This window comes from Cynocephalus volans, chromosome 3 (assembly GCF_027409185.1).
Source record: "Cynocephalus volans isolate mCynVol1 chromosome 3, mCynVol1.pri, whole genome shotgun sequence".
Classification (NCBI taxonomy): Eukaryota; Metazoa; Chordata; class Mammalia; order Dermoptera; family Cynocephalidae; genus Cynocephalus; species Cynocephalus volans.
The window spans coordinates 80,951,103-80,964,288 of NC_084462.1; the positions used below are offsets into that span (position 1 = coordinate 80,951,103).

General features: G+C 41.5%; 1 protein-coding gene across 2 annotated transcripts in view; it reads right to left on the reverse strand.

The window, feature by feature from the left end:
* Positions 1 to 1,659: 1,659 nt before the first annotated feature.
* Positions 1,660 to 13,186, reverse strand: part of AQP9 (aquaporin 9) — a 38,000-nt gene continuing 26,473 nt past the window's right edge. The window contains exons 3-6 of one of the 2 annotated variants that reach the window (XM_063091896.1): positions 10,283 to 10,420; positions 8,751 to 8,869; positions 6,599 to 6,816; positions 1,660 to 1,834 (exon numbers count right to left, since the gene is read on the reverse strand). In XM_063091896.1, coding sequence (XP_062947966.1) covers positions 1,660 to 1,834; positions 6,599 to 6,816; positions 8,751 to 8,869; positions 10,283 to 10,420 — 650 coding nt within the window. The remainder of the gene's footprint in view (positions 1,835 to 6,598; positions 6,817 to 8,750; positions 8,870 to 10,282; positions 10,421 to 13,186) is intronic. The other variant, XM_063091897.1, reaches the window with a different exon arrangement.

Here is a 13,186-nt window from a genome sequence, read left to right on the forward strand (position 1 = left end):
CCACTTACTTTTTTGTTGCTGTTATTGTCATAAAGCAGTAAGGAAACTGGATGCCTCTGGGAATGCTGGGCTTTTTACCAGTTTGACTGAAGGTGCATCTTTTGATGTAGAACACTTCCCCTGGTGCTTGTAACTCACAGAGACTCCTTCGTGGAAAGTAACGTCAATTAGAGAAATGCACAAAGCAGAGTCTAAGGAAGAGTAAATTCCCTGAATGTGTTTGAGGTTGGCAGAGAAGGAAGATCAAGACTTAGCAAAACCAAGCGTGGCTTAGGAAGAGAGGCCTTCTGATGATGTTTGTCAGCAGGTGAAAGCTATTGTCAAATTGTTACCTCTTTCCTTTGATAATGCTTCAAAATAGTGGGAATAAAATCAGACAATGGCGGACTTTCTATCTGAAAATCCAGGAGCATCATGTCCAGGAGGCATATATATGTTCTGGCAGCTGCCAATTCCACTTTTTCTGGCCAGCCCAGAAAGGTTGGTAAAGATTCTCAGCCAGTTATTTATCTTCTGAAAGGTGGAGGGGAGTATTAGATGATGGTCAACTTTCCACGCAACCTTGGAAACATTTGACTTTCCTAAGATTTTGTTTCTTTACCTGAAAAATGGGCAGCATGGTATTTGCCTCAGACAGTCATTATGAAGATTAAATTAGATAATGTGTGTGAAAGTGCTTTGTGAATTGCAAAGCCAAATAAGGGAATATAGTCTTTCTAGGGACCTTCCACCTTGAAGATTTTTCTAGACCAGGATCTAACAGCTTTCAGTTTTGGCTTCTAGGGCATGTGTAGAATAATGGATGAGTTCAGGCATTGACTTAACTTTTCAAATGTCTGTCCTCAAATGGGCAATTAGGAAAATACATTTGTGCTAAAAAGACAGAGTGATGTATTTTTCATGACTGAGGTTACAATTGTATTTTAGGTTATTATATACTGAAGACCAGGAAATTAATTGGTGCCCTCTAAAATGCAGAAGAGTGAGAGATTAATCTGATAAATGGTTTCCATTAAAAAGTTCCTTTGGGTTTCCCAAATTTATCTTTTCTCCTGAGGTTTCTGAATGCCACAATGTCCTTCCCCTGTGATTCCACGCTGTATTCTACTGCTTCCTACATCCCTATATTTAAAGAATATCAATATTTATATAAATACGGTAGCATAACATAATGAGAGAGTTAACCCATTAGCTCCCTAATTCATGGATACAGTAACTGAAACCACTGTTTCATCTTTCAGTTTAGGTTTTGGTTGACACTCAGAATGTAATCTTGGTAGATACTGAAGAGGAGACTTTTGGTAACGCTATGAGTATTTCACACAGATAATGTAGCCAAGAGCATTCAAATAAGGCCATTGCCAAGATTCCAAGTTGTTAGGGCTCACCTAGTAATAAGGATTCCCATCAAGGATGAAATAAACAAGGCAGGAAATAAGGCTGTTTCAGGGGACAGTCAGTTCTATTCTGTGAAGAAACTGGTAGAAAAGAGGTCAGTGTTTCCAAACCCTCACTGGGATGTGTTTCCAATAAGGTGTCCCACGTGGGTAGCAGAGAAAACTGGGTGGATTCCACCCCAGTCTTACATACACCTGTATGCCATCTTTCCTGAAGAGAATACCAGCTCAGCCAGTTGAGAACACAGAACTGAGCATGCCACTACATTACAACACTAAGTTCATGTTTCTCTGGTTTGTCCTCCGATTGTTCTGCCTTGAAGTCTGGGTCAGGGCCCGGGTGGTGGATTTCAATGACAAGAATATAGATGAAGCCTCCAATGGCAGCACCAATCAAAGGGCCCACTACAGGAATCCACCAGAAGTTATTTCCAGCTCTGAAATCAAACAAGAAATCAGTGATACATTTCTTGGCCTTCCTCCTAGTGTTACTGTCTAGTTATGCACTAACTAGCTAGTCTTTCTCATGCACACAGCTCCCTTTTAACTCAGCAAGAGCTAAGTATAAGGGGACTCAGGGTAGCATGGCAACCATCACCCTAGATTTTCTAATATACCTGAATTCAGATGATCTATTCCATCGTCCCGTTAATACTTGTGAGAGGTTATGTTCCATTTATTTTCCTTTTAGAAAATATAGTCCCTGAGCTCATGGTCAACACTGGGGTTTCTGGGAAAGTTCATGTTAATTATTCAGGAATTGCCTTTCCCTCATCATGAAATAATGAGGCCTGGGGATTATGAATGGAAAGGGGAGGCTCAGATTATGGAAGGATTCCTGGGCATCATTAGTCAATAAGGGCGATCAAAATAAACAATCAAGAAATGTTGTTAATACAAGGTTGTTAAATCTAAGGTAGGTATGTGAATTACCTGCTAAACATAATTTAAATCAGTGCTTACATTTTAGGTTATAGTTCAAAGTTACTCCTGAGAAGGATTTTGTGCCATGATTCTCTCTCTTCCAGAAATCTTCAATGTCAGTAGATTATAGTAATGGTATAGTTCTGGGGGAAACAGGTATCTTTGTGAATTGTCAGCATTGTTTTTTAGAGAGAGGAAATCCATTTAAATAACTACACGGGACCATGAATGCTCAAAAGCCAACAAATCTATACAGAATATTGTTTAAGAATATATACATTAGAGATAAAACTATTTTTTAAAAGTGGGGGAATAATAAACATAAGAGTTCGGGATAATATGGGAGAGGCAGGAGAAACAGGAGGAGCACGCAGATGTGTATGAGGATTTCACAATGTCCTGGGAGGATCCCAGAAGGATTTATAGCTGTTCTTTTCATTGTTATGCTTAATGACTACACATATGTTCCCTGTGGCCTTTTGTTTATATTAAATTTTGATTAGAAAAGATAATAAAGGAAATAAGCAGAAAACAAGAGCCCTGTCCTAGATTCCATGAGACCTAGTTTTAATGGAATTAGAAATCAGGACTGTCTAGAAGGTCTTTGTGCAAGTCACCCCTGCTCTGAGCTGCAGTCCTGTGTGCATGGTCCCTTCCACATGCAGCATCTAAGTACTGTACTCCTAGAAGTCTTTGATCACCAATGCAGGCTTGACAGAAGAGCTCTGAGGCTGAGCACAGCCACCAGATGTCACTCTTACCGCATGAAAAAGAGGACCCTACACTCTGCTGCTTTCATAGCTCCCTTTCCCACACCCCCAAATCCAGATGGATTTTTCTAGGAGAGGCACGTGGAGGGTGGCTGCTTCTCCCATCTGGCTGTGAAGAACTGGGAGCCTTCTCTGGAGGTCAGCACATGAAGTGAGTATAACCTGCCTTATTTAGTCCATGATTTTCCTTTTATGGCAAAAAAAGAAAGCCCTGTCGTTTAGTTGCAGATTAAGGTCCAAGATATCTACCAGGGTACGTGTCTTCCTTTCACCGGCTGGACCCTCTTACTTCTACCAGGCTGGACACATTGTGCCATGGTCACAAATCATAAATGGAAGAGCTCAGAAGTGGTTACCGGCCCCGCCTGGTCTTTCAGGCACACAGGGTAGTGATTATTTTCACACTATGATTTTGGGGATGCCAGGAACATGTGTATGTCAATTGTCTAAAAGACCATCTTAAGGGATTCACTGCTTTGGGTAAACTATTTGTAAAAATTAATAATACTCTAGAGAACTTTCACCCATTAAGTCACTAACATTCTAATGTAAATTAGCAGAGAAAACATTGATGAGAAACATCTTAATAAGTAAAGGAAAAGCAAGAGTCAGCCCGTCTGTTGACTCCTGCCCTTTCAGAACCTCTGGGACCGCACTCTCCCTGCCGTCCTCCACTGCTTGCCATTCAGGGACAAGCGAGGAACTAAGATAAGGCAGTCTTCATTTTATCTGAGACCCTGGGTGTAGGTCCAGGTAGGATATGTACTGAGATGTTTACCTTGGATATACAACTCTGAAGGGATGGGACACTCTAAGGATAATTTGGAGGCCTGTTATCCCTCAAAGGGTTTTTTTGAAGACTTTTTGGTTGAGAATTACCAGTCAACCTAGCTCTATCCTAACACGTTTCTACTCCTCTCCTCTCTCTCTTTTCAATCCATCTTACATGGTGATACCAAATTAATTCTTCTAAATTGATGTTTTAAACATGCCAAACTTCTGCCCCAAATCCCATGCTGCTCCTTATAAACTACAGAATAGGGAGCAGAAAAATCCAAAATCTCATTCTGGGAGTCTGGGTCCTCTGTGATCTGACAATTGCCCTTTCCAACCTTCCAGCTAGACTAGATCATTTGTTATTTTAACATTCTGTCTTGGAGTACATCGTCCTCTCTGTCTGAGATATCCTTTCTGTCAACCATTCAGACATGTTCAAATACTACAAAGTGCTCCCATTTCCACCCCCATAGTTCCTAAATTTGGAGCTGTAAACCTTCTCTCAAATCCTAGAGTCAAATTAGTCAAATCTCTTTAATGGCACTTGACAGCTTCAACTTTGTGTAAGAGCCTATGCTATAAGCTCTTAAGCAGAAGATAAACAAAAGTGAAGAACAGCACCTGGGTCTTACCATCGCTAGCACAGGGCCTTGAGTAAGAGATCAGGTAGCTGCATGAATGAACAGATGGATGCATGAAGGGAAAAGACCCTGACACTAATTAGGGACATGGGGCTCAGAATGTGGAATTAGGTGAGTCCAGCATTCTCCCACAGCATTCGCCTACCATACACTTAAAAAGGTAAAGAGAGACCAAGCAAGATCTGTACCTGTTTTTGAACTACCATGACTCTTACAGCTTTGGATGCACCAGGAAGGAGGACTCAGAGGGAGGCCAGAACACCTTGGGGCGGCTTTGTTTCAGAGGTCCGTGTGAAGCTAACAGAGGTGACAGGGGTGGGGGATAGTAGTCTCCTAGAACTAGGCTCTGGAAGGTGGGATTGAAGGAAACTCATGAACAAATTCCATACTCCAGGAATAAGGAGATCTTTAGGAAATATGTTTTTGATGCTCCATTGGAAGAGTACAGGGGATCCTTCTCAGTTGGAGATGTTTTGTTCAATTTTTCATGTTTTAGAACAGTTTCTCAACTGCAACACTATTAACATTTTGGACCATATAATTCTTTGTTGTGGGGTCTGTCCTGTGCATTGTTGGATGCTTAGCAGCATCCCTGGCCACTCTAGATGCTAGTAGCAATTCCTCCAAGCAATGCCAAATGTCTCCAGGCATTGCCAAATGTCCTTGGGGTAAACTCACCCACCTCTTTTTGAGAACTACTGTTCTAGAAAATTCATTCCCTTGTCAATTTCTTGAGGATGGGGAATGTTGCTTGATTCTCCTTGTATCCTTCAACTTCTAGGAGATGTCTGACACATAGCATTTATTCATTCTTCTATTTAGTAATTTTTTATTGAGCCTTTCTATGTGCCAGGCCCTGTTCTAAGCACTGTAGATACAGCAGGGAAAAAGCTGTCAAGGTCCTCATGACACTTACATTCTAGAGGCCCTGAATGACATCTGTGGTGGCAATCTGAATGGTATCAGTTATTTTAACTGCTTATTTTTCACGCTAGTAAATAGCAACCCAAACTTTTATTTAAATAAAGCCATGATGTGCATATGACTATATGTACAGGTCAGCATTTAGGAACAGTCAACTCCTTTGTTCTCATAGCAAACACTAAAGTAGAATTTGTTCACATGTGTTTTCCCTACTTCCTTTTCTCCATGTTAGAGTCCTGTTTCCTGATGACCCAAGGTGAGTTCCTTTCACATAGAGAGCTGTCATGGATGGGGGTGGGCATCTATGGGGAGAAAGTGGGAAGGAATTAATGGGCAAAATTTGTCCCAGGAGATTGGCACCAACAGTTGGCATATTTCCTCAGCACATTCTGAAGTAGAAAGCGTGGGGTCTTGCCATTTCCTGGGCACAGGCTCTATTTTATGTCTGTCCTGTCAGGAATTTCTTAATTTTCATATCTCAAGACCAAACTCAGCTCTCACTTCAGTCATGCCTTTCCCAACTCCCCTGGCAGAGTTAGCCACTCCCTCATTTGTGTCCCCTCAGCACTTTTAGGGGTTGTCAGAGCACTCATTATATTGCTCAAGGCAGTGTCTTTGCTGATTTTGGAATTTCCTTGCCAAGCACAGTGACAACAGAGTAGTGTTCAATAAAGATCTGTTGAATGAATGAAGTGTAGGGAGCACGGTTCACAAGAAAGAGCCCTGTGGTAGTATCAGAAGATGTAAATTCTCATCCCGATTTTGTCACAAAGTGAATCTGTAGACAAGTTGGACAATCAAAATGTTCACATAAAACCGTATACTAATTGAGGGATTATTATGATTATATGGGACAGGCCTATCTCTACTGAGTTTACCTAGAGCCTGCCTATCTCTTTCTCTCTGTCTCTCTCTCATACACACACACACACACACACACACACACAAACACACACACGCACACACACGCGCACGCACACACACACACGCACACATTCACATCATGCCACAAAACAGCAATGAAATGTCCCATAGTTATGACCAGAGTCATAATTAGCATGGGCTCTCTCATCTGGATCCTCCTGGATCTGCAAGTCAGAGCACAACCCTCCCTGATAAGGTGCAGCCTGAATCTTTCTCTCTCCTCTGTGCCATTGTTACTTACGTGAAGACCTTAAACCCCCATCCTGCTAAAGCAGTGAAAAGTCTGGGACTCAGGTCTCGAGCTGGGTTCATGGCACAGCCACTGTTCAGTCCCAAAGAGGAAGAAAGGACAAAAACCAGGAGGCCAACGGCAATGGGCTCCAGGCCTTTGGGGACTCCCAAGTTTCTGGAGTCAAAAATGGCAAAGACAGCCAAGATGAGAAACGTGGTGGACACCACCTGGAGAGGGAGAAAATACACAAGGAGTTTAGTCTGTATTCTGCTCACTTGCCCACCTCAAAATTCACCCCTTCATATTAAAAATAAACCTAATAATAAATTATATATACTGGATGAGTATGTTGTTCTTCTTTTCACAGCACTCCTAGAAGTAGATACTAATATAATTCTCACTTACAGATTAGTTTTCTGCCAAGGTCGCATACTTAGTAATGGCAGTCAGGTTTAGACCCAAAGAGTTTGGCTTTAGAGACTGTTATCTTAACAGCCATGCTATCCTGCTGAGCTACTACCCAGATGAATAGAAAGGCAGACTGCAGGCTGGAAAAACGAACTAAGGGCTTGTTCAAATTGGTGAGAAAAACAACACGAGACACCAACATGTAAATGTGCAAGGAGAATGAATAGAAAATTCATAAAAGAAAAATAGAATCAGAGAACAAGTGAGGAAAACTGGTTTGTGGTAAAAGAAATGCAAACAATGTCAAACGTTAGGGAAAGAATATCAGTTCTTTAAGGTTTTTCTAGTAGAACTAAATATGTGACACACTTTGAAAGAAAATTCAGCAATAACTTAGCAATATGCATTTCAAAATATAAATTTATTTATGCAATTTGAAGCTGTTGGATATTTGAGAATTATATCATAGAAATAATATAAAACATGGAAAATTTCATGAAACAAATACGTTCACTAAGAATTATTTACAGTACTGAAAAACTGGAAGCCACCTAAGTACATATCAATAAAGAAAGAGCTAACTGTGTTATGTAATATCTGTTTTGTAGTCTACTAAATAGCTATCAAAATCTATAAATATAAAAGCTCTATGGTAGCATTAAAAAATGCTTATGACATTAAGCAAAAAAAAAGATCATATGTGAATTATGTTTTATTTTTAAAAACACACACAAAAGAAAAATTGTAAGAGAATATATAAAAATGACAAGAGGTATTCTGCAGCGGCAGATTATAGCTGGTGTTTTCCCTACTGTCTATTTTCTGAACTTTCTAAACTACTATTTTACTTTAACAGCTAAATGATAGCTATTATTCGCTGAAAACTTACTGTCAGTTACTTCATATGCTTTATCTCATTAAAACTTCATAGTAACTTTGTGAAGTGGGTCCTATTATTATTCTCAGTTTATAGTTGAAGAAACTTGGGTAGAAAGAGGTAAAGACACTTGCCCAAGAGCATACAGTTAATAAGCAGATGTCCTTCCTTCCTTCCTTCCTTCCTTCCTTCCTTCCTTCCTTCCTTCCTTCCTTCCTTCCTTCCTTCCTTCCTTCCTTCCTTCCTTCCTTCCACTGCCCTGACCAAGATGACCAACAGCCTTCTTGAGACACAGTAAGGGAGGAAGAGTCTGTTGGGTTGACAATGTTGATCTTGCCACAAACTGACCAAAACAGTTGTGCTATTGGCGACACCACAGATGCTTGGGTACCAGCAGCTTGTTTAACTGTCAGTAAGACAGAGACACTTTCAGCTACCTTGAGAATTTGGATAAACCTTTGCACATGGTGAGACAGGTAGGATCCATAGTACCTGAGGCTCAACTACCTCCTTGAATTGTGATATAAATGTGTTCTCTTGTGGCATCCACACTTAGACCATTTGCACAAAAGAGATGACAATAGTAAAGTGAATTCCATTTTCCTCTACAGGGGATGAAATGTCCAGTCATCCACTCTTTTCTGGACCTAAACTGATGTGAAACAAATGTATGTATTAAAGAGAAAGCAGGAAACTCTTCTAGTGGTATCAACTTCCAAAAAGGCAAAAAATTGTCAAGAAAGCTTGGGTTATGCCCAGTGGTTTCTGACTTTGGAAACACAACCTCTCCCTTCTGATAATCCTATAATACGCCAATGCATTCCCCTTACTAGGTAATGTCCTTTCAAATTAGGTCTTTGTTGAGTCTATACTTACTTGGTCTGCAAATGCATTCGTCAGAGAAAGATATGGAGCTGGGTACGTTGCAAAAATGTGTGCTGTTGCATTTTCTCCCTCAATGAGCAATTTTCCACCAGTAAAGTGCATAAGTCCATCTATGGAAGACAAAGCTCTGGCACATTAGTGTTCTCTGGGAAGGGATGAGGGAGGCCTATGCCAGGCCTTATGCTAAACAACTGCAGTCAAACACTCAGGTTGAGCTTGGCATATCCATATCATTTGTCTCTCCTGCCTTCATAGTGTGGTAATTTTAGAGATGCCCAGGGAAATCCCAGGATGGCAGGTCAAAGGTTGAAAGCCCTTAGCTGCCCTGGATGGCCCACTCCAAACTAGAACCAAATTTTTAACCACTGGGGACCTTGGAACCAATCTTCTTTTGGGAAAATTCTTGGAATTTTCTACGTCAATCTAAAGCCAAAGTGAGGCTTGGACCTGCTGTAGGCAGAATTTATCATTCTCAGTAATTTATAATCCTCAAAGGGTTCTCCTAACGTCACTAAAGAATTTGAGGGTGTCACAGTATAGTGAAGACCCTCTTAGAGCTAGGGAGATGGCAGCCACCAATGCAGCCAGCACCCACCCCAGGCCTCTTTTGTCCCAGAGGCTGGCTCTTTGAATTTCTGGTCTGGTTTTGATTTCCCCTTTAGTCCTCTCAGACTCTAATTTTCAGAGAGACACTCTATGGAGTGTCTAAGGAGAGGCCCTTTTCCACAACCTGTTTCTCTAAGGGTTGGTTCATAAATCCTAGTTCCTGAGGTCTTCAGTTTGATAGTCATAATGTATTGGGACTTGCCTTGGTTAAGACAAAAGGAACGGCTCTAACAGGTGATTTCATGGAACCCCATGATTTTTTGGTTTGAACCAGATGACTTGAGAATCATCAAGTTCAGTTCCCTCATTTTCCAGAGAAGAAAATTGAGGCCAATCAGGTCAGATGACTTATTTAAGTCACATAGCTACTTACTGACACAGCCAAAACTAAAGCCTGTGTCCTCGATTGCCAGCACTGTGATTTTTCAAGGACTGTTGCAGAATGGAAGCCCTGGTTGTTTACTAGAAGGGGGATGAGGCCCCCACCCAGCCCATTTCTCTGCTATGCTCCTTCCTTCAAAAACATTTTCCCAGATTCCTTCTCTGCATACTTACTGGTCATACCCTTTGCCACCGGTCGACACCTCCTTTCTCAGCCACCCCAGAAAAAAGTAGTGGAGAAACCACTGGCCTCTTGCTCCTTCTGTGCACGTTCACATTGTGGTGCTGGTTAGGCCTCAAGAAAGGCCTCCTGAAGTTCTTCCCCGCAGCTCACGTGTGACCATTTTCATTAAGTCGCTTCATGAATTTGCTCTAATGAGAATGTTGGCCTCAGTATCTTAAACTTAGAACTAACTTTCTGTCAACTGTAGAATGCTTCCTGTTCTCATTTTATCTCACCTCTTCCTACCAAGTAATTCTGACTTTCAGGTTATGCTCAGCTCTCCATAACCTCTGGTCTCAGGTGCCCGACTCACCATAATAAATGCCAAAGAGGGCTGCGGCCCCCAGAAAGGCTCCCAAGAACTGGGCTCCCACATAAAATGGCAATTTGAACCATTTCATCCGTCCATAAAGACACATTGCAAATGTCACAGCTGGGTTGATGTGGCCACCTGCCAGGAAGAGAAGATGATGATGATTAGGGATGGCAGAGGGTAGGCCAGGAAGGAGGATTATTATAAAGAAAACCTTATCTGCAGACCTTGGACAGAACTCAGTCTTCTAGGTAGAGAACTAATGTGAGGAGAACTATATGGGGGGCGGGGGAGAAGGGAGGATTAATAATCCCCATGGCATCGTAAGATACTGTTTAGAATATTCATCTTCATGGGGAGGGAGTCAGATATAGAAAGAAACTTGTATTCAAGTGGCTTATTTTTTATGGGGTTTTATCTGTCTATAAAGCAATAACCCCAAATAGATTGATAAAAACTGTTAACTTCAGTTTTTAAAAAAGTCAATATATTTATACAAAGTATGTATAAAGTTTAAATCTATATCTAGCAATTCCTCAGTCCATGCCCAAAGAGTTTCAAAACAACCTTAGGACTGGAAAGAGATGTCTCTTTAAGGGGAAATGACCCTTGGTTGATGGACTGTGTCTCTCCCTGAGGTAAAGAACTTAGTTTATTAAGATGATTATAGCGTTTGAGTGGATTCTCCTCTGTTCCTCTGCATAAACAATATATTTCTCTCACACACAGAAATGTAGCAACATTTCTTTTACCTCAATCCAAACCAAAGATAGAGAAATCAGCCTCCTTGATTCTCTAGCCACAAAGGCAGGTAGAGGGTTTGCTCTGTGGTAGACAGAACATTTACTGAACACTTGCCAGACGCTATCATAGGGTTATTATGTGCATTTGATCCTCTTAAGAACCCAATGAGATGGGTACTACTCCAGTTAACAGGCGAGGAAACTGAGGCACAAAACTAAAGGAACTTTCTTAAGGCCACATGACCAAATCCAGGTTATACCACTTTCAGATATTCTTCACTATGTTTATAAAGTCTTCTCTGCCTTAGTGGGCAGAAAAATAAAAATTAAAAAATTAAAAAATCATTGTTGAGCATATAAGTTCACTTCCTATGGAAGAAGGATGTTCATTTGAGGAATACAGATGACATTTGTGTGGAGGAAAAATCAGAGTCCCTGTCAATGTGATCATATTGAAATGTGAACTTTCAGGCTGTAGACACAGTTGGAAACAAAAGAGAGATGATGACGCTGGTGGTGATGATGATGATAATGACCCTGCACCACACAGCCTGCTACAGAACTGACAGCTGAGCTTGTTTCCAGAAGCCCTCCCCGCTGTGGAGAAAGCTCCGCTTTTCCTGAGTTCCGAAGCCAAAGTGAGCTTGCAGGGGTGGGGGTTCCGACTGCTGGCTAAACGACAAGGGTCCTTTCTTCACTTGTCCTTGCCTCTCAGGGGCTAAGATGAGCAAGAAAATGCCAACATGTCAAAACACAAATGATTTCCCAAAGTCTTACAAACACTCCAACTGTTGTGTTTTACTTTTAAATCCAAGAGAGCCACAATTCTGGAGGCTAACAGGAGGACAGCTTCCCGGTAAGGCTGCAAACACAGGCTAGGAGGGGGTCACATGGTGCAGTGGGAAGTTCCTGAAGCCTGCCCTGTTCTTCTCCCAGAGGTTTCAGTAGCTGCCACCCAGCCGGCCTGGAGGCACCCATTGTGAAAGGACAAGGGTGCCGTAAGAAAACACCTCCAATCAATTACCTGCCCTCAGATGAGTCCACCAATGGGAGATTTCTTTGTTTAACAAGCTCCTCTTCCAAAATAAAATTCCCCATAGGTAGGTTTATGTTTTTAGCCCCTCCCAAGCACCCTGAAACTGAAACTATTATTCACCTTGGACCTCACACAATGCAAGACACTTAATAGGTATTCAAGATATGAAAGGTGAAGAATTAAATAATCAGATGCCTTATTTATACAGCTTAGACTACAGAGATTTACAGAGAATTCAATCGTTTGAGGATCGGAGAGGGTGTGCCTGAGAGGGTGCTTTGCAAAGGAGTGAGGAAAAGGGTCCGAGAGGTGGCAGAAAGGATCAGAAAGGTGCACACTGACTCATGCTGGGGGCCAAGTGGCTACTAGAAATTTCTCCCTGCAGAGATGAGTGGTCACCCCTAGCTTACTACAAGGACAAGGCAGAGAGCAGTGTAGTGGAAAGAACATGAGTACTAGAGTCAGAGAGTCCTGCACTCCAATACTGGCTCTGCCAAGGTCATTGTGATGATCAGATTATTCACATAAAGAGCCCGGGGGTGCAGCTGGAGCCACAAAGGTGCAAGATGAAAGTCTAAGGTGAACAGAGTGAACTGTTTCAAGGTTCTGTTCTAGGCAAATCCCTTCCTCCCCATTACCCATAGACAATGCTGTGATAAAGATATTTTATTTGTCATTAAGCAAGGCTCTTTTGCTTTTTCAATATATTTATTTTACTTATAATATGCTACATCAAAAACAACTATGATTAGGCAGCCTAAAAACTGTGCAGGATGCTGCCTAGTTAGGGTGTTGTGAGTTCTGATTGACTGGAATTGATTGGCACATTCACAAGGGAGCAAGATGCTGTAACTTCTTTATAGTAATGTGATGTTTTATATGTAAAAGCCAAATGTCAGCTAATCTCATTTATATTTATGCTCTGTATACACCTGTTATTTTTGGAATCCTCAGAGAGGGACTCACATGTGCCCATAAACCAGTACACTGGCTGCAGCCACCATTAGCTGTGTCACCTCCCACACACAATCTTCTTCTCCTATTTCTGCAGCCACTGAAGCCAATACTGATGCTATCATCTGTGCGGATGTCATTGTGGGCTGTGTGTTGGCTCTGTATGTTCCC